A 21,622-nucleotide genomic window follows, 5' to 3' on the forward strand; every position below is an offset into this window, starting at 1 on the left:
TCAGTAACTTTGAGACTTGTTTTTTTTGTCCTAATTGGTCAACCAGTCAAAATAGTTGTCATCTTTAGTGTGATTCCAACAGATAGCTGGTGTTAGCAGCTGTGAAGAAAACTAAGCTGCTGCTCTGCGTAACTGAAATATCAGTTGTCGTGGACTTATCTTGTGCTCTTTATTTGTGCTGAAGAAAACTGCTGCTGTTCTAGGAGCAAAGTTCTTTTCTTTCTGCAGTGCGTTGGCTCACAACAAAATGAAAGGAACTTAGATTCATAGAGAGAATAAACTGAAAAAAAAGTCTTGGCATTTCTGCTCGCTTTTTAAATGTGAGCATTGCATGTACCTATCCCAAGAACAATACAGACTTGAAATAACTTCATAGTTGTTTTCTACAGTACTTACTCTTTGTTAAAGATTTAGTTATGACTCTCAAAATGTTAAGATATAATAGTAAATGTCTTGGCAGTCATTTATTAACAACTCTCAGCTGTTAGTACTTAACACTTTTATTGCTGGGCTTGTGCTTTAAAGCAATTGTTGGTGCAGGTAGATTGTAGCAGATTCTATGCCCTTAATGTAGAGTATTGGAAGTTGGCTTACGTGTAGCTACAGGCTGGTTCTGTATGGCACAGTCCAACCATGCTGCTTTTAAAATTAAACTTCCTGTTTGCATAGTTAAGAAAATCCATGGAGGAGACTTACTGTTCCAGTGGGACAGGTAACTAAAGCTCTCAGTAGCTTAAATAAAGATTTGTGTAAATCACTAATGGAATTGGTGTCCTGGGCTCCAATGCATTGTAGTGTTGTACAGTATGGACCAGACTACTTTTGCCTAAATATTAACCTTGTACTTCCACAAGTGTTTGAGTTACAGGTTAATGTATGGCAACATACTTTTCTCTTCAAAATAAAGCCTATTTTAAAAACACTTGTTTTGAGTTCTTCCCATTTCAGGGAGCTCTCATGTATCTGCATAGGATGTATCTTCCCAAATCTCAAATTAGACTTCATTTCAGTGTCTTTGTGACTTGTAGGGCATGGAGAAGAAATTAGAACAGGTAACAGAAGGTGCGCTTAGGAAAACTGAGCTGTAAGCAGGCTACTTCATGGGAGTTTATGCATGATGCCTTCCTTGCCTTTAGGGAAAGGGGAGAGAAACTGATAATTCAATTATTTGGCATACAGGAATGGGTCAAAAGAACTGTTTCAAACATCTGACATTGAAGGATTGGCTTTGTGGGATGGGTATGTTAACAATTGTGAAATTTAAACTTTTTAATTACTCAGCCAGACAAGAATGATGCTGGGACCCTTGTGCTAAGAAGTAAAAGACTCTAAGCTACTTTCAGCCTGAAGTTGAGTAACTTAATACTGATCTGTGATTACCTGAAGAATAACAGTGTGATCAGTACCTCCTATACTTATTAAAATCTTTGCCCAAGGTGTTTACGTTTAGATTCACTGGCAGAAATATCAGTAATGTATATGGTGTCCATGGTTTGGAGTTTATATCAATAAGTTGGGGTGCCCTACTTGGTAGAATCACGTTTCTAGCAAGTCTGCTGATTCTCCCTAAAAGCAGAGAGGTGACTGTGTGATTGCCATTTTAGAAACGGATCTTAGATGTTATCCACATACTCAGTACTTTAATTTCTCTAAGAAACATTACTAGCTGCTGCCTCCTGCAGTACCTGTGTATAGATTTTGTATTTTAGAGCTGCTAGTTCTAGTGGGTTGAAGTCTGGAAACTCACAGCATAATGAGACAGTTACGTATTGCTGCTCTTCAGGCAGACTCGTGTGACTATGGAAAATCCAGCTTGTCTTGGAAAGGCGATTGTAGATGCTACACAGTGGGAATGTGACTTGAGAAATCTTGTTCTCCTGTTTGGTTGTTTCTTCCTCCTCCCCTCCTTAGTCTATTTTAAGAATTGGTGCCGGGAGTCAGACTGGGTGAAATGCAGCAATTGTGCTCTGTCAAGAGCTGCTGACGAAAGAGTAAAATACTTTCCTGGGAAAAAATATTTTCATTTTATTAAAACCTGCTTCTCCAGAAAAGAGTATTTTGATGTTTTCTTTATTCTTTTTCTTAGCTGAGGCTTTATGAAGTCTTAAGTTAGAGAGATGTTTAATACATGTGAATTGGACGTGTAAGTGACCACCAGCTTTCAGGAGCAGATACTGCTAGTGTGACTGCACCGAACTGTCATTCAGCAACTGTTTTAAGTGATATGGCTAAGCTGTATATTTATAGTGACTTTCTCTTTCTTCCTCCCCAACCCCTTTGTCCTTAGCATTTCCATGGTTTGGAATGGATATTGGTGGAACGTTGGTTAAACTGGTCTACTTTGAACCTAAGGACATTACTGCAGAAGAGGAACAGGAGGAGGTGGAAAACCTGAAAAGCATTAGGAAATACTTGACCTCCAACACAGCCTATGGTAAAACTGGCATTCGTGATGTCCATCTTGAACTGAAAAACTTGACTATGTGTGGACGCAAAGGAAACCTGCACTTCATCCGCTTTCCTAGCTGTGCCATGCACAGGTTCATACAGATGGGTAGCGAAAAGAACTTCTCCAGTTTGCACACTACACTCTGTGCTACAGGAGGTGGAGCTTACAAGTTTGAGGAAGACTTTAGAACGGTATGTGAACATTTCATATGGGTTCAGTGGGAAGTACTTTGAGAAAACATCATGGGAGTCCCTCTATTAAAACCTGCGGAGAAAATAACAATTTTTATCTGTCCTAACTGGTTAAGATTAACAGAATCAATTCACATTTGTTAATTGGTGGAATTGCTGAGAACATGGAGAGGGCAGGGGAGGGTATTCTACTTGCCGGGTATTCTACTAAAGTATTAGTGTACCGGACGTCTTTAGTAAATGTTGTGGGTTTTTTTTAGAATACAGCTGTGATGATCAGATGCCTCATAATCAGCTGAGGGTGCATTATGACAACCTAGAAGCCTGTGATTAGGTACTCATCTTACAGACTGGATATTTACTGGAAGACCAGAAATGAAACCATACAGGTTCCCTTCCCCTTGTGTTAGTCTTCTTAAAACTTCTTAAGAGTCTGGAAGACCAAGTGTGAAGCAGGGGAAGAAACAGTGTATGTAAGTGTGACAATAGCAGCTAGCTTTTGATTTCAATTCTGGGAGTACATCATGTGAAGAAAGGCAGTTCATGACGTGACTAGGTCCCAGATCCCTTACAATTTAAAAATAACCTCTGCAGGGAGGTCCAGAAGCTGGTGGAAATCTGAGGTATTGGGATGCTGCTGTTTGTGTAAATTTAGCAGTAGTCCTGGCTCCTGAGTGCACTACAGTACACTGCAAAAATGGATTGTGGTAACAGAGGCATAGAGAGCCATTGTGCAAACTGCATTAGAGAGAAATAGTAATTCGGGAGGCAGTTGCCTGTTGTGTACGTGTCTCTGTTGGGGCATATCTTCTTTTTTTTTTTTTATTTCTGTAAAAGAATGACTAGTCTGCCTGTACCAGAGCAGTCTCACTAAGATTAATGGGAATTATTTACTTGGCAGGCAGGTCTGACACTTCTGTTCCTAGCTTTTGACCTAATCTTGAGCATGATGGATGGCTGCTGGATATGACAGGTTACATCAGTTGCTTTTCTGTCTCTGCTTCATTCTAGGTAGCTATCATACTGACTTACCAACTGCCATTGACTGCAGACCTTGACTTTGTGTCCTTCATTTTTAACTCCAAGCATCAATTCCTGTAGCACAATATGTTTTTCCTTTGTCAGTAACCCTCACCTACCAGATGACCAAGATCCTCAGGGGGAAAGAGAATGGTGTAAGAGATCAACATGAATTCCGGCTGTTAGACTGTTGTGCAGTAAATGTTGGACATGGAAGCAGCTAGGCTAATAAAGGACTATTAAGTTTCTGAGTTGCTATAGTAGGCCACTACTAGTGCCAGTTTTCTTGTCCTTTAGGCTGATTTCAAGTCCCTTAACGTGTTAGGGTCTACTGATGATTGAGTTCTCAAAAGTTTTAGTTTGTTTCACATTGTGTGAGGATGTTGGCACCACAGTAGGAGGTGAGTTCTAGAGCTGGTCAACGTGGCCTCAATTCAGGTTTTCGAGCATTCTTCCATGTGTCCAGGGGATGATTCCAGTCATGTTCTCTAGTGACAATGGGAGGGCACTTTGAGACTTTCTGAAGAGGCTGACTCTCCCTTTGGAATGGTCAGTCTTCCCAAATTCATCTCTCTTGCATCATGTAATAGCAGATAAAGTTGCTTACTTAAGAAGGAAGTTCATGTCCCTTGTTCCCACAGCTGTAGAATTGAACTGGAAGTTAGCTGGTGGCTATCGTAGCAAGGCATTTCTCTCCATAGCTTTAGCTTTATCTGGTGTAAATATGCAATTTATAGTGAGGGACCAGTCTCCGTCATCTCAACTGCAATATGGTCGATGTAGCACTGGAAGCCATAGTTGAAGCTGGGGCTGTGTTGCTAGCTATTGTACAAAACTATAAGGTCACATAGCAAATTACTGGTGGACTTAGGAATGAAATCCCATATCTCTGCAGTGTTAGTTAACATTGTGTGCTGCAGTACTGGTAGGTAACTTAAGAACACTATAAAGTCTGGTTGGGGTGTTTTGTAGCGTAGAGTAATCCATGAAGTGCACTCACACCTAAGTGCGTGCTTTGGACACCTCTTCTTACAGCTATCCAGTTCCACACCTTCTGTTACAGCAAGTATTTCTTGGCTCAAACTGTAATATCCATAGAGTATTACAGAAGCAAAATGCTATCCATTACATGATGGTTTGCTTGCTTAATCTCTCTCAAAGGGCTCAGTGTCCTGGGTAGTGGCACTTAAATTGTCACACATCATTAGCCACTGTAGCAGCAGCTGGCTATCTCAGTGTGTTCTGCTGACTGTAAATTGACATTGGACAACAGCTTCAGGATTGTGCTCTCAAAGCATTGAAATGTCTATTTCAAATATTTGATCACTGTAATGCACCTGTAAAAGTAGAGAACATGTGCCAAGTCTAATATCCTGCTGTTGGGGGATTCAGTATTGTATATTGCCTTATATGGAGGAGGCTTTAAATGTTACTGTTTCTGTTACTTAGAAGCAATGTGAAAAAACTAAAGTATGCTTGTGAATGTTGTCAATTCATAAAAAAATCTGGCTAAATGCTAGGAAACTCATGACTGATATAGGTAACATGCTTTTGTTCTGGCCCTTTATTTCCCTACGTACATGCTCTTAAGTTGTCTTTCATGGCATTTCTAAATTCTTATGGGACTGTCAGGATTGTGTAGATTTAGGACAAAGGATCCAACATATTGCAAAACAGCATTAAAATCCCAAAGAAGGAATCCTTCTAAGATTACAGCAGCTTTTTCTCCTTAAGATAGGCAAGCAAACACCCTGTTGCTTTACTTGCCTGTTCCAGTGTCTAATTCTGAATTCCTAAATGAGTTCAATAGGTTTGATCTAGACATCTCTGCTTTTATGTATTATAAAATAAAATTGGGAAACATCTTCTGTTTACTTTAAGCCTGTCTTCTGTGCCACAGAAAGACAACTAAATCTACACAGCTAGCTAGGTTTAGCTATCTGACCTCCCTCTCGTGATCCACGGTGATGGATAGGAGGAGACCTGGAGAAGTCTCCATGGACTGCTTGGTGACTGCCAGCAATAACCATCAGTAGCCTAGCAAATCATTTGATTAATTCTTAAGATCTGAATGTTTCCCGTAGAAGTAGGAAAACTGACTCTATTCATTAAACTAGACCACAGAAATAATTTTACCAACCATATGGTTATACTTAATGTTCATTGAAGAGCATCAGTAAGTAATTCACTAACAGGACTGTTTCCAGCTTAGGGTTGTTTTTCCTCTGTTTTTTTTTTTTTGGTTTTTGGTGGTGGTGGTTTTTTGGATGTGTTTGTGTGTTTGGGTTTTTTTCCCCTTTCTAAATGACTGGTCTTTATGGCTGGCTGACTTTATTTTCAGGTAACAATAGTGTTAAGGCATAGATGAATCTGTCACCCAATTCTGATAATCCTCTGTCCTTTCCCCAGCTACGTACTGTCACCTCATATATTCTGTAAACACTTAAGTAACATCACTTCCGTAAAAGTAAGGAGTACGTAGACTTATTTGCTTATATACCTGTAATATAAATCTCTTTATGCTCTGACTCCTCCATGATAGCACATGCACATTACTTGTGCAAAAGTATGCTGTTAATATAATAAGGAATCAATTCTTAGGCTGTCACTCTGTTTTGTAAAGCAACTCAACGTAAAGGATACATGGGGGATGAGGGAAGAAAGGACTTTCAGACTTCTGTCTAAAACCTGCTTTGTATTACTTTCCTGAACAGACACCTACAGAACCTGACTTTCTTGACAGAAATTTTACTGCTGGCTTCAGTGGAAGCAGGGCCTGGGCCGAAAACCAGTCACTTAATAAAGAACATTTGGGGCAGGGGTGGAAGGAAATCTGTTACCAGCACAAACTTAAACTCAAGTCTTGACCTTCTCCATAACCTGTTTAAAAAAAAAAAAAAAAATGTTTTAAGAGTAAGCTTAGCTGTTGGAGAGTAATTTCCTTGTGCCAGTTGTTAGCTGATTCTAAGGCTTGACTTTGTGGTATGAACTGAGTGCCTGTGGATGACTTGTAGACTGTATTTATCTTAAAACAAACTTACTGTCCTGTGTTGTAGAATGACTAAGCTGTGTAACTAGGCTAGTGTATGACACTTAAAACTCTTGTTGCACCTCGCTTGCTTGAGGAGGCTGGACACTGCTGCTCAGGCTGTAGGTGCTGACCTATAGTGTGTAGACTGTGCTGGAATTGAAAGTGGCATCCAGAGAACGGGTGAAGTAACCGTGATACCTTTTGTTACCACAAGTTAGGAAACTCTTCAGAAGGAATGGGGACAAGTAACATGCGTCTCTTCTCTGTCAAGGGAGGGAAGAGATTGTTACAGCTAGCTGGGCGAGAAGGCAGATCCTTTCCTGAGGATCCCAGACTAGTACTTTAGTTGCCCAAAGCTGGTGCAGAGTCTGTGTTCTGCCTCAGCAAATGTTGGGTTTACCCTTTATTTTCATTAGACTTTGTCTTGTTTGAATGTGAGTGCATATTTCCCAGCCTCAAGGTGTGGAATGAGCTGGGAGGAGAGTACCTCACCTAAGCTCAAAAAGGAGAGTTGGGGGTTGAGGTGAAGACAATCAAAATATAAAGGAAGCAAAGTACATCTTTATGGAAGTAGAGGAGAGGTAATGGGAGGGAGGTGGAAGGAAAAGCTAGACTGTAAGCTATTATAAGAAATAAAAACTAGAAGCAATGCCCAGAAGGCACATAAAAGCCAGAGTGATACAGTAAATGAGGCTGTTGTAATTAAATAATAAATTTAAATAATAAAATAAATAATTAAAAACTTGTAAGACATTATGTTCCTAACAGTTTCTTTCAGAAAAAGAATTATATTTCTGATTGGAAGTCCAAAAGATAGATGAACTTGTGACTGCATCTAGGTTTGGACATTCCTGCATTTGACAGAACTTGGTAACAGTGTGGAAATCCAAAGTGGGTGAAAACTTTAATGAGCTGGAGCTTCATTGAAAGGATGTCTACACACCAGTGTTGATCCATTAGGCTTCAGCCCTGCTGTATATATGTCATGGCTGCTCTCAGCTCACTTCTAGAGGTCTGGGCTGTTTCATGTTTTCCTTGCCGAGATGGAAATCTTCACTCACCCATAAAAAGAAACAAATGTCAGCCAAGTCTTTGACTTCTGTGCTTCCATTCTTCAAAGCTGCAGCAAGTTGGTACCTTGTTTTTTTCCTTTTATACTGTCTGGTACTTGAATACAGCTTAAAATTGTTTGGCGTTACGCATGTTTGTTGTTGTTGTTTTCTTTAATAACAAAACAACAAAGCTTAAGCCTGAACAGACAGTACCATTTTCTAGCACCTCTTGCAAGTATATGACAAGAGGTGGGCTTTCATTCTCCTTAGAATAGCATCTGTGCGCAGTAACCACAGACCTTTTGTGTATCCTTGAAATCAACTGGGTTTCAGGAGTTTGTTGCTGAAGTGTGAACTGTCACGGGGAAGTGTTCACTAATTCCTTGCTGTGTTGCACCCGCTCGTAAGCACAGTTAAAGTCCTGAGCCCCTATTTTTGATGGACTTGAAGAGTACCTCGAGGTCCAAAATGTTTTATTGCTTCCCCTAGTATTTAAGAAACAGTCTCAAATAAAGAGGAATTTCTACAGTCTGGCTATAATGCAGAAAAACTGTTATTTTAAAAAATGTACATATGGTTTCCCTGTAACCATCATAAATTATCCCTCCAGGGTCCTGTATACTACTTTGTTCTTCAGTTCTTCTTCTCATAGCACAATTTTCTGACATAAAACTTTTCTAGAGAGGCACTGTGCTGAATATAGTTACAAGAGTGCAGAGCAGGATAAGTTGACCATTATGCTGTCTGCCCTCACATTAGGGATTGTAAAGGGCTGGAAAATCTCTGCAAATGCAATTTGTAGAACATTGTAGGAAAAATGTCCAATTAAAATGTGCTGCTACACACAGCTCCCATTTTTTGTTTTGCATTTTTGCACATAAGCTTCAGTTCCTGCAAGAAGTGGTTTGAACAGCTGAAAGATGAGGACAAGTAGAGTGTGGTAGGTCAGGGGATAGCACCAGGAAAAAAACATTTGCCTGCTCACACATTAGTTACGATGTTTACAGGCACATCTATTTTGTGATGCAGTTTTGCTGCTTGAGTCATTGTGAGCAAAGGAACGAATAGAGAAAATGCAGTTCTATATGCAGGAAAGGGCCTGGGAATTGTGACTCTGGCTCTATTGTGGCTTCTTGTACAAGATTGGGTTACATTTCTTGCAACTGTGCCCTAATCTGTGTTTAGAAACAAGAACAGTGGTGGCTTACTGGGCTGTTTGGAGCCTCGGAGGTCTGGTGGCTGCAGAGCTTGCGGTTCTCTGAATGAAGCAGATCAATGTGGAATACTGATGCCAGTCTTGCTCCTTCCAAAAATGAAAACCAGACTGCTGCAACAACGCAGGAAGATAGTTTTTTCAGTCTGCTATGAATATCATACATGAAAGAAAGCAGTAATAGGGCTTTTCTGCTTACAGTATATCAGCTGTTAAACATAGCACGGAGCTATAAAAAGCAGAACAAATTCTAGTATGTCATCTATACATGGAGGGCTGGACCTAATAAAACTTATATGGTTAGTGCTTGAAAAAGAGCCTTTGATTAGTTTCTTTTGTTCTGTCTTTATGAAATTGGTGGGCTGACTGGAGAGTTTGTAGAAACAAGGATTTTGACTGTGTTTTTGCACTCGTGCCAGAAGTGTTTTAGATTTGTATTGCTTGTTCATGTCTTGCAAGTCTTTCACTGATGCTTACCTATTTATAAAAATATAACATGGATGAGACAAAACCAGCTTGTAGCCAGGTACTTGGCTTATGAGCAAATAGAGGTTTTGACAGTAGGGGCCATAAATCTGCTAATGATTTGTCTTTGTGTGGCAGGCTCCTGGTTCATAGCTTGTTTGTTTGTGCATGCTGTAGCTGTGTTAAGTTTAGTCATGCTGTGTATAGCTTATACAGTAAGATGAGGAAATTGAGACTGTACAGCATATAACCTAGAGAAGGATCATGGTTAGTATAGAATCTTTCCTTATTTTGACTACCTATGTGCAGCTTTAGTTGTGTCTTAACAAAATAAATTCTCTAACGAGTGAGTGGCTCTGTAGAATGTCTATTGTAAGAAAGAGTGCATGAAGCATTGTATTGTGTATCTCTTGATTGGAGCTTTTCCTCTCAGTCTAATAGGAAGAAATTGCTGAACTCCAAGATATTCGCAAAGTAGCCTGAAGTTTTTTGTAAAAAATAAAAAAAAAAAATTATCCCAATTTGTGTTTGTTCTTTTTATTTGCTGGCTAAATGGTTCAAGTCTTTTATGCTACATTTCTGTAATTATAATTTGTGTAGCCATGTGGTAACCAAGAAGAAAAATATGAAGGGTGTGCAAAAGTTGCAGGAGGAAATCCTGAAAAAAGAAGAAATTGTCTTCACCTGTCTTTATTGTCCTATGAGTAAGTTGATCTATATTGAGGTCTTTGAGACTGCTGGTTTGTGGGGTTTTTTGGTCTTATTTCTTTCTTATGGTTCCGGGATTTGAGGACTAGCAAGTATAACAAAAGGGCAGACCCAAAGACTAGAATGGCTTTCTGTTAAGGCAAGTTAGAGCTATAGAAGCAGAGAAAAAACTTAAGGGGAGAGATTTAAATAGCTCAAAAGAATGTAACCTATTGGCCATGCCTGTTCCACAGAAATGTCTTTCCTCTTCCTAGTGACTTAATATAGCTTCCAGAATTAAAAATAGGAGGTAGTTAGCCCTGTAAGTCTGCTCCATTAGCTGTTATAAAAACATCCTGCAATATGTAAATATTTGAGAACCGGCTCTGCGCTGTGTGACTCCCTTTTGTTCCTAATACCCATTGCTTTTTCTGCTGGGAAGTGGTGTTAGGTAAGATGTACTTTGCAGGTGTGAGGATGCAAATGACCTCGGCATTTGGATGAGCATCTTTATTATATCTTTCCTCCCTCTCCTCTCCCTAACACAAGTCTGAGCTCAATGTCATCTGGAAAGGAGACTTTCTACAGATTGTCGCTGTGTCCTATTTTGAGAAAGGGATGTGATTTCTAATTCTGGTAAACAGAATGCTATGGCAAGTAGACATGTCTGGTTAAGTACAGTCATGGGTGACCTGTGAGACCACAGAGGGAATGTCCTTTTAAAGCTCTTACAATTGTTCTTCTCTCTTACAGTTATATTTTTATGAACATTTGCTGAGGGCATGGGCCTGACAACATTTTTGTTTCAGTTCTTTGTATTGTTTTTCACCAAACATTGGGAATACCCTATTTTTCATGAGGCATCTTAAAGCGCTCATCATAATCTGAAGAAATAGCTCTCTGATAACTGGTGACATATCCTAAAAAAAAATGTAAATCTCTTAAGCATAATCCACTGCATGTTTAATGTGTATTAACTTAAGCACGTGCACTTTGTAAGGCTTTAACTCTCTTGTTCTTGAACTGAAGTTTCTTCATCTTAATGCTTCTGTTGAATATTTCATTAAATTGCTGGGAAATGTAGTTGGAGGATGCGTTAAAGCACTTTGCATCCTGAGGAATGCTGCTCTGCAGACATGTGTCAGATACTGTCCAAAAGCTGCAGAACACAGCTCCTCTTGGGATGGGGATGAGAGGAAAGAAATGTATTGCTTCAGAATACTGGGGCGGCGGGGGGTGATGTTTACTGCTTGCAGAGCAGGGAATATCTCAAAGGCAAAGAAACTAAATGACATTACTGTGCAGCACATCATTGTTTTGGGACATACCTGATGTCAGGCAGATAGCAAACTCTTTATTTTGGACTTTATGCTTAGACAGATCTTTGTACTGTTTAAATAGCATAATGTGTTACTATTGAAGTGATCAAAGTGCTGCTGTGGAGGCTTTTGTCCTTCTCGGTGTTGTATCATACTAGGAAATGTTTGTTTATTAATTTCTTGTTGTTCTTTTCCAGATTGCTGATCTACAGCTCCATAAACTGGATGAATTGGACTGTTTGATCCAGGGTCTCCTTTATGTTGATTCGGTTGGTTTCAATGGCCAACCAGAGTGCTATTATTTTGAAAATCCCACAGATCCTGAACAGTGCCAGAAAAAGCCTTACTGCCTTGATAATCCATATCCAATGCTGCTGGTTAACATAGGCTCAGGGGTCAGCATCCTAGCTGTGTATTCTAAGGACAACTATAAGAGAGTCACAGGATCCAGGTAAATTTAACTCTATTCTTTTAACTGTAGTTTCTGTTCTCCTTAATTGAACAGATAGAACCAGACAGTGTGACTTGTAGGTGGAGCCCCAGATTGTGCTCGTCTTCCCATTTCTTCTAATAGCCCATCAGTAGCAAGGCTGGAAATATCCTATGATTGCTTCAGAGAGGGGGGCCTACATCAGGGAAGTCATCGGTCCATTCAACTTTAGAGCTGCCTTAGTCTTTTCTTGATGTTCTTACCTACTTCCTACTTCTTGCTGTGAATTGCAGAACTAATGCTGTCCCAGTAAATGAATTTTCTCTCCTGCTTTGATCCCCCAGAACAGCCAGAGCAGTGAAATAAAAATGTTTGGGCTAAACAAAAACTCTTGCTTAGTAGTTAGGATGTATCCAGAATATAAGAAAACTTTGTAGAATTGTCTGCTACTACTGGATTTTGGCAGGGGAATCTCACTAGATCACTTGTTTCCTTACTGATTGCATTAGTCTTCGGAGCATGCTGGTAAATTAAGGAATGCCAGCCTGTAAAGACTAGAATCTAATTGTCTGTATTCTTACTTTGTCCTCAGCATGATTTCAGCCTGGGTCAGCTAATGCTCTCCGAAGTGATTTGTAGGGTACAGCTGAGTTAAAATGGTCTCTGGCCTATGTTCAGCAAGAGGTTTAGATGTGACTGTTCTGTTTAGGAATTCAGGAGTTCAGTAGTGTGGATGCAGAATTTTGTTCTCAAGGCCAAAAAACAGCCTGAGGCATGTTTATGTTTACTCTATAAATGTGGTAACAGTATTAACTTATAGGAAACTGCTTTAGTTACAAATGTGTCCATCCAGACTAGTAGTAAAAATACCAATAAATCGATCCCACTTTTTCCTCATACATGCAAACTAAATTGATGTACTTCATTTTTTAGTAATCGTGTAATCTTAAAAACAGTCAATCAAATCACTAAAACAGAAACCTGAAAACCCCTTTCAAAACAACCACCAAAGAAACTCTTTTTGGATTTGCTATAGTCCCTTCCAAAGCTGCATTCTGTTCTTCAGTGCATGGTACATGTAACAAGGTTTCTCCTGTATACTGCACATGACTGCATATGTGTCTTCTCTTGCCTTATTGGGGGCATGTCTTTGCCACAATGGCAGCCGTGAGCCATTTTTCTGTATACAGTACAGATGAACACAAGTTGAATGGAAGAGGTATTGATTTTCTTGCAATTTTGGCTGTTTTTTCAAGCATAGTCCTTTTGACCCTTTTGATATCTGAAGATGTGTTTCTGATCCTTTCCACTATGAAAGGAAAACCATGACTGCAGTGGGTGGCTGACTTGTTATAGATGATGAAATCAATGCTGTTTTGTGGCTGGTGTGCAGAGCTTCCTACTGTTCAGATACGCATTATATTACAGTGCTACTTAGAAGTGTTCTGAGAAACTTGCCTAAAAATCCAAGAGCAGTGACTGAATGGTGTTGCTGTCTGACTTCCTGTACTTTTTCATGAAAAGCTCAGATGTGGTGTCTCACTGATCCTCTTGTTTGCAATGGCTCCAATTGGTATGACTGCAATCAGTGCAAATAAGCTAACTTTCTCAAGGGTTAAGAAAGAATGAGGAAGGGTGTAGAGGTTAGCAAGTTGAAGTTCATGTCTGTTAAGACTGAAGAGTCCAAAGTAGAATTTTAATGAAATGAATTAGCAGCCTGTTACGCACAAATAAATACTCCCTGCTAAATTTATATAGTCGGTAAATATAGTACTTGAGCCTGTGCAAAATATTAAAGTGACTGCTCCTTGCTCAGAGTTCTTTGAAGGGCTGAGACATTCAGGGCTGATGTTAGCTGTGCTTTGAACAGGAACCAACCAGACTGCTGCTTGCCACTGGCTAGGAGGACAAGATCTGTCTTGGCTGCCTGCCCCTGCGTAGATATTTAGCTTTGATCGCTGTTTATTCTTTCATCACCGAGCTAAGTGATCTTATGATTGATCTGGCTAATTATTCTTGCACAAGGAAAACTTGCTGGAGTGCTAAGAATAGCAAACAGGCATCTGTGGTGTTGGATTGGACCTTATTCTCAGCTAACTATTTAGCATCATTTCTCATATTTGAATATTAAGGATTTAAGAGTAGTTCAATTAAAACCACACTGGGTGATATTTGTGTTAAATAGAAACTCAATTTAGGGTTTCTGTCTTTACTTCTCTGAGGGAGGAGTTGCAAGAAACAGTTGGTAGCTGTGTAGACAATGTTGAAAATGGGAGTCTGAAGAGCTGTGGTAAAAGCTGGTTCAAGCTGCTGATCTGAAAGAACTGTGGTTTTCTAGTCTTGGAGGAGGAACGTTCCTGGGCCTGTGCTGTCTGCTGACTGGCTGTGAGACGTTTGAAGAAGCACTAGAAATGGCTGCAAAAGGAGACAGCACCAATGTGGATAAACTGGTGAAAGATATTTACGGAGGAGACTATGAGCGGTTTGGCCTTCAAGGGTCTGCTGTAGCTTCAAGGTACGTGTTAATTGGGCTGTTTTTAAGGAGTTCCTTGGGCTCCCTGCGCATGCTGAACTGAGTGTGTAATCCCTGGACTACATACTACGTCCATGTGGAAATGTCACTCTGTATCATGTGGTTTGTACTTAGATCTGTCATCTATTTCTTGCTTTTTTTCCTTAAACAGGTATAAGAAATGCTTGATGTCATTTGCTTCCATCTTAAATCACAGTTATTTTAGAAGAAGCGTCTTTGGTCATTGTTTTGCCTTTCCAGTGAGCTCCCTTTTCACATTTTAGATCTGTCTCGAATCAATGGATATCAAATCCAAGCAAAGCTTATTAAATGAAAAAATTTCTAAGGGCTTTTAGCACTCCTAAATAACTCATATTAAAAGGAATAATCTTCCTCACACAGCTTTGGTCATATGATGAGTAAAGAAAAGAGAGATTCCATCAGTAAAGAGGACTTGGCCAGAGCTACTTTGGTCACCATCACCAACAACATAGGTTCTATTGCTCGCATGTGTGCATTGAATGAGGTAAGATAGCATATTTACTATGAGCTTAAAACCTTTAGAAAAAACACAGTAAAAGTATAAGAATGTGAAAATGCAAATTGCTAGTATAGTAGGTGTGTAACTGGCCTTGGTAAATATGCATATATTTAACGTGGTGTCCTAACTCTTGTGATTTGTGTTATGTGTATGCTTTGATGCAAAGCATAAGGTACTTTGAGCTTCAAAGGTAGGGAAGAGGGGAGGAAAGTTGACTGTAAAGTTCTCCTTAAACCATTGATGCCTAAAGCTGTTCAGTTGCTCTCAAGCCTTCATACGTAGATATTAACGCCTTTAATCCAAGTTAATACTCTCAATTACCTTGTAGTTATTAACAGATCTTACTATACCATGACATATTTTTTAAAATAGTGTTTTGCTTGGCTTGTTTCCATAATATGACGGGTTCAAATTGTGTATTGTGTTAAATGTTTTGATAGGTACAAGATCCACTGTATTGAGTCAGAGAGAGAATAAAAATATAGTCCATTATCCTGCCTCAAACTCCTATCAGATGCTTGTTACATTCTTTTCTCTAGGCATGATAACTACAGATGATTGTTCCATTCATACACCTTTCCAGCTTCCAGTAGCTTAAAAACCACCCACAAAAAAAGACCAAAAAAACCCCACCCCCACAAACAACCCAACTGAAAAATCAAACATTCAGGTGCTTGTTTTGAGCTGCAAATTCCATCCTTTACTATTATGTGGTAACTAATCTCTTTTATCTGCTCTCAATGAATTTATCTAATCTTTTTTTAACACATAGACGTTTTTAGCTCCAGAGCATTCTGTGATTAGAAGAAAGTGCTGGGTTTTTTTATTCAACAACACCCCCACAACCCAAAAAACCCCAACAAAACCAAAAAACTCATCAAACTGCCATGTGTTTACTTTACTAGGTCCTATCTAGCTTTTTGCTTTATGAGAAATAGCAAATAATTAATTGCTAGTGCTTTTGGTGGGTTTTGGCTTTGTTTTTTAATAAACCTTTACCACATCTCCCTCTTGGTGTTTCCAAGAGGGAAAGTCCTAATACTTAATCTCCTCTCCTACGGAAGACAGTCTGTGTCTCTCTTCCACTGTTTCACTTTGTCATTTTTATTTTTTTATGGTTCTAATTTTGAGATCTAATGATCAGATCTTCATGCAATATTCAGTGTGGTTGCACAATGAATCTATGTGATGGCATATTGATAAATTTCGTTTCTGAGTTCCTTTACTAACAGTTCTTAATGTTTTATTTTTGTGAGCGTAGAGCTCATATTTTCAAGAAACCACCCACAGTCCCTGCACAGTCTTTCTCGAGTCGTGTGGCTAATTTGGAGCCTATCATAGTGTCTGCATATTGAAGTCTCTCTGTCTCCTCCTGCTTCCATTTGTGTCACTTCACTCTTTTAATTAAAACTTCATCTGCCATTTTATTCCTCGGTCACTGGGTATAAGTCTCTTCAGCATTGTTATGCTGTTTGGTTTTTTATTCTGACTCTCCTGAATAACTTTGTATGCCAATAAGTGTTATGTTTGTTGCTAATACACCTCTCTAGAGCACTTTTAAAATCCATTGAACAGTACAGGTCTTAGTGTATGCCCCTGTCAAATGCCACTGATAACTTCCCTTCATTGTGAACAGTGGCTACAGACTTTTTTTTTTTTTTGCGATTTGAGTTTTTCAGTCAGGATGATTCTCTTTCAGTGTTCTCTTTGCTTTCAGCTTCTTTACAGTGTTGCCTTGTGGCATGGAGTTCAAGCAGCATTGTACAGGGCTATCAAAGCATGGAGAGTTGCAGCAGGGAACCACACGCGATACACTCGGAGGAAATAGGCTACTAATGAAACTAATGCTTCTGAATCATTGGGGAAAAAAGTTCCTAACATCTTTGTTTTGTGGGCAGACTTACTTAAAAACTGGACATGATCCATAGAATTTTGTGGAGGAATGTGGATTGATGTGTGAAGTATTTTTCGTTTCACAGACAATGTCAAAGTAGAATTTCTCCAGCACTTGAGCTAAATTATTTTGTAGCTTTAGAGAATGAAAACTTCATTTAGTAGCTTTACATACTATTAAAAAAAATTCAAACATGATACATCATTGCAAGTAAGTTAATCTCCAGATAGCTCGCGTTCGGAAGAAAAAAAAGTCATGCTGTCATTCTGCTAAATAACCTAGACACCTAAATTGCCTTTGGGAGATATGGCTCTGACTCTCACCAAGCTTGATGAATGAAATGCCCAAATAAGAGCAATAAACAGTTGAATATGAGATATTCTTTTGTGCAGTTTGTGTGTATTAGATTAGGGTTATGGTGAAGCTCCCTTTTAGGTTCTTTGACAAAATCAATTTATACCCTGAAGCATGAGTTTTGATAAGGGTTTTGTTGTGTTTTTTTTTCCAATGATTACAGCTTTAATGTTGTGTTGAAAATGACTTGCATATGTGCAGGAAAAAATGAGGCTGGGGAATAAGTGAAATATTCTGTCTCCAGAACTTCAAAGCAAAGTTTGCTTGCACAAAGTTGGCAGTGGGGTAGAAAAATTCCATAGTCTGGAACCATTTGGCTACACATCATTTGAAACCATCTGTCCTAGGCACAGCAGAACTGCATAAAGGAAACCAATCTCTCTGGATTATGCTTTTCTTACTAGCAGAACATGTAAGTTGCATCTGAACAAGGCTTCTTGCAACAATATGCGCAGGTTTTTTTATTGCATCTTTGATATAGATTCCCCTATTCAATTATATTGGCAAATATGTGTATATACTATATTGAAGGTATACTATAGCTTTCTACTGCAGGGTTTGAACAATTTAGCAAGACCCCACAGAGTGAAAGAGTGCATGTCTTTTCCAGAGTGTTGTAATTTGATTAGCTTAAGTAAGCATTTCATCACCATCCTTCATCAGTTTAAGACTTCTTTCTTTTAACCTTGAATATTTCAGCAGTCAGCAAATTAAAAGTAAATGGGCAAGACTCCCTTAAGAGATAAAAGTAACATTTCTTCATTTTCCAACTCCTGAAAAATACTAACGTTGGTTTTAGTTCAGTTCAAGAATCTAGGAAACTTTACATTTTTAACATAATTTTTAAACTTGCTAAGTCAAGGAGTGTTGGAAAATAAAATTGATATGAAATGTGCATGTTATACACTCTGCTATTCTAGTAGATATGACTAGTATTTTTAGATTTAAAATTGTCGACAATTTTTATACTCTGTTAGGTACTGCTTGCTTGAATTTCTGGTAACAGTAGCTCTGTATGTATATTCATCAAAAAAAGTGTCATGAAAATGAAATTCAAATGTACATTAAAATGTATTGCATTACAGGAAATTAATTAGTTACATGTGTGTCCCTCCTTTGTCAGAAATTACTTCAGAGACAAAACTGCGTTGTCAGAGGGTGCAACTTGCTCTTGGCCATGTTCAACAGCAGCCTTCTGAAATTTGAGAAGTTCTTCTTTTCAGCCATATAAGTTCCTAGGAACGCGTGTGAATGCATGCTGATGTGACTGCAAAGTCTAAGGAGATAGATGACTATAAACCTGAACTATTTAAATAAAGTTTGTGTTGATGTGTTTGGTTTGAGGACAGACACGTAATTTGCTCATCTGAGACTGGATAAATGAATTATTGCATCTGGGTATCAGCACTCTCCAATACTCAGTATTCAAGTGAGGATGTTCTCAGCGGTATGTCACATGCACAGTACTGGACATGCCAAAACAGTGGTCTATAGCAAAGTAATTGCTGCAGAACCAAGTGTTGGGCTTTATAGAGCTGTATGAATCTAGAGAGGTAATGCTTGGCAATTCTAGCCTCTACGCAGATTTTTGCTGGTAATTTTCAGCAGAGGACTTGTGAAGATACATTTCTAGGGCTCCTTCAGGACTCCTGTAAAAGCTTATGTCCCCAGGATTTGGCCTCATACTGAACCTTCTAGACCAATTCTAGTGTATGGTGAACATCATATGGTACGCCAATTCGAAATGCAAGTGCGTTTTTGTGCGTAACAGGCAAAACTGGGCTTGGTAAGATAGTTATGGGCACTGTTTAAGCACCAGAACTGTTGCTTCCGTGCACTGATGTGCACACAAGTAGGGCTAGTGTATGGCTTTCTCACTGATAGCATAGGGCTGATTGTTCAAAAAATCTTAAGCTTCTGTATAAAAACTGAGTTCAAGTGAGCTTTGAAAAAAGGGAACACAATACATGACAAGTATCACGTTGGCCACGTTTCACTTGCATTTTGAAAACGGAACCACAGTCCAGGTAATAGAATGAAAGATGCTTCTTCCCATCTCTTAACGTAATTCTCAGATACCCCTCAGAGGTTCTCCATCCAGATTTAATAATCATAGTGATCTCTGGAAAGTTGCTTCATTTAACAAGCAGGGGGAAAAGGTATCTTCGGTGCAGCCATGTCATATACAATTTAAAAAAAAAAAAAACCCGAAACAACAAAACCCCAACAAAACCAAAACAACAAAACACTCATAATCCTGTTCAGGTTGGGAAGGTCCTGGGCTTTCAAGGAAATATTCACCATCTGTGGTAACAGCCTCTTACTTTCTTTGGAATAAAACTTTTTTTTTTTTCCTTGCAACACCTCTACTTAGCAGTCAGTAACTGCAATTATTTTTGAACTTTTCAGTCTGGAGAATTTAAGTGTAACCCAAAATTCCCATTTAACTTTATAGTGGAGGCAGAAGTACATGTTGAATGAGGCAAATCATGTAACTGAATATAACTTTTGCTGGTCTGCTTTACAATTTTTTCAGAACATCGACAAGGTGGTATTTGTTGGCAACTTTCTCAGAATTAATATGATCTCTATGAAGGTGCTAGCATATGCTATGGATTTTTGGTCCAAGGGACAGCTGAAAGCTCTGTTTTTGGAACATGAGGTAAGGAAATACATGTTGAACTTTTATTTGTTAAGCACAAAAATCTTGTGGTTCTTGACTTAGTGAAGTTAAAGGGGAGAATTTCAATGCCATTGCTTTGAAGTGAATGCATGATCTAAGTTCTGCATAAATGTAGTTTAATTACAAATTCGTTTGAGAATATCCCTTGTTAACTCCTTGGCTTGATCACTAATCTTGTGGTATTTGTGGCTAAATGTTGCACATGTCTTGTTTTGCTTTCTGACCCGAGTACCAATAAGGTTCACTTGCGTGGTCTAGTATATAAACCTTAACTGGAATTAATTTTTGTAAGCATAATTTTGAGGTGACTGTTAGATGGATATGTTCATAATGGGAACTGCCCTGCCTCAATACAGCATCATTATAGTGGTTCTGTAGTTTCTTCTTTTTTGAAAATTTTGGAGAACCATGTAAGATTTCTCACAGCACAAGGCCCTTTCTTGGACCTAAACAAGATCCTATTAAATCATAATTCGGATACAGCAAATACTTGGCACAGCAAGGCTGATCTTATAAGAAAAGTCTTTTAATTACCTTGACAGAACTGAAGACTTTACATGCTCATGCTTATGTCTTATTTTGGAATTTGATTGGTTTTATTTTGCTTTTGCCTTGTTTAAAGGGTTATTTTGGAGCTGTTGGGGCTCTTCTAGAATTGCTTAAAATGACAGATGATCAGTGAATGAAGCTGTCTCAAGAGATTCCTACTGCAGACGCTGCTGGATAAGAGTGAAAGCCACTACAAGGATGGAAATGAAGCCATTATGGCAGTTCCACCTGCTGGATTTGTAAATAATTTAAAATCCTTTTAGCTGATCTTTAACTTTTGGGTTTTGAGCTTATACTTCAGAATTCATACTGGGAATAACGAGATTTTTTTTTCTGTACACTGTATTTTTTAGGGGAAAAATGTGCAAAGTGGCCAAACATACAGATTTTATGAATTTATTTTGAAAAGTGAATACTGTTTTATGTAGGACCTGTGATATGAGGCATCTGCTTTTCTTCTGGGGTTTACTGATTAGTGTGGTAATTTTAACTTCATTTAGTAATCACTCTAGGAGATTTTTTTATCTTATTTTCATGACGTTTCATGATTTGTTCTTGGTTTCAAATGAAACTACAAAGCTGATGCATTTTACTGTGAAAACTAGTCACTGATTTTTTTTCTTTCCTTCCCTCATTAGATCAGACATGCTTTTATTTAACATCCCCCCACTCCCTTCCCAATGAATTTACAAGCTTTCTGTGACTCTGTGGGTTTCTTGGCAAGACTCAGAAAACTTGTCAGTGGCAGGGGGTTTAAGATTGTAATTTTTCGGTAGTCGTGACTTGCAACAGGAACAGACTGCTAACTGGTTTTGCAGGACTAATTCTCTGTATTAAAAATTTTAAATGAGATGTGAACTAAAATTTTAATTATTGGCTTGAAACTAAAATGAAATCCTGTTTCTGTTGAAAATCTCTGACCTGTATGAAGAGTTCTGTAGTACAGATGTTATTTATATGGTACATGCTTGGCATTAGATGACAGAGGGAGGAGATTGTTTTCATTTATATGAAAACTTTCCTGTAGTCTGCAATTTTTAACTTGATCTTAATCGAAAACAACTGATAACTGCATTATTCAAAGCCCAGTTTCTAAAATTAGAAAAATACTGAGTAATGTATTTTCTGGTTTTAAGCTAATGTTTAATCTTTCCCTCCAGAACTTTGTATTGGAATTTTTATTCCAATACAGTATTTTCTACCTTTTTTGATTTGTGGACCACTCTAGATTT

The 21,622-nt window shown here is 38.6% G+C and overlaps 1 protein-coding gene across 2 annotated transcripts in view; it reads left to right on the forward strand.

Annotated features, from left to right (window-relative positions):
* Window positions 1-21,071, forward strand: part of PANK1 (pantothenate kinase 1) — a 26,789-nt gene extending 5,718 nt beyond the window's left edge. Inside the window, exons 2-7 of one of the 2 annotated variants that reach the window (XM_010290813.1) lie at window positions 2,288-2,640; window positions 11,625-11,878; window positions 14,196-14,372; window positions 14,772-14,895; window positions 19,695-19,820; window positions 20,464-21,071. In XM_010290813.1, the coding sequence (XP_010289115.1) occupies window positions 2,288-2,640; window positions 11,625-11,878; window positions 14,196-14,372; window positions 14,772-14,895; window positions 19,695-19,820; window positions 20,464-20,523 (1,094 nt within the window). In that variant the 3' untranslated portion in view covers window positions 20,524-21,071. The remainder of the gene's footprint in view (window positions 1-2,287; window positions 2,641-11,624; window positions 11,879-14,195; window positions 14,373-14,771; window positions 14,896-19,694; window positions 19,821-20,463) is intronic. The other variant, XM_010290814.1, reaches the window with a different exon arrangement.
* The last annotated feature ends 551 nt before the right edge of the window (window positions 21,072-21,622 follow it).

This window comes from Phaethon lepturus, unplaced genomic scaffold (assembly GCF_000687285.1).
Source record: "Phaethon lepturus isolate BGI_N335 unplaced genomic scaffold, ASM68728v1 scaffold12207, whole genome shotgun sequence".
Classification (NCBI taxonomy): domain Eukaryota; kingdom Metazoa; phylum Chordata; class Aves; order Phaethontiformes; family Phaethontidae; genus Phaethon; species Phaethon lepturus.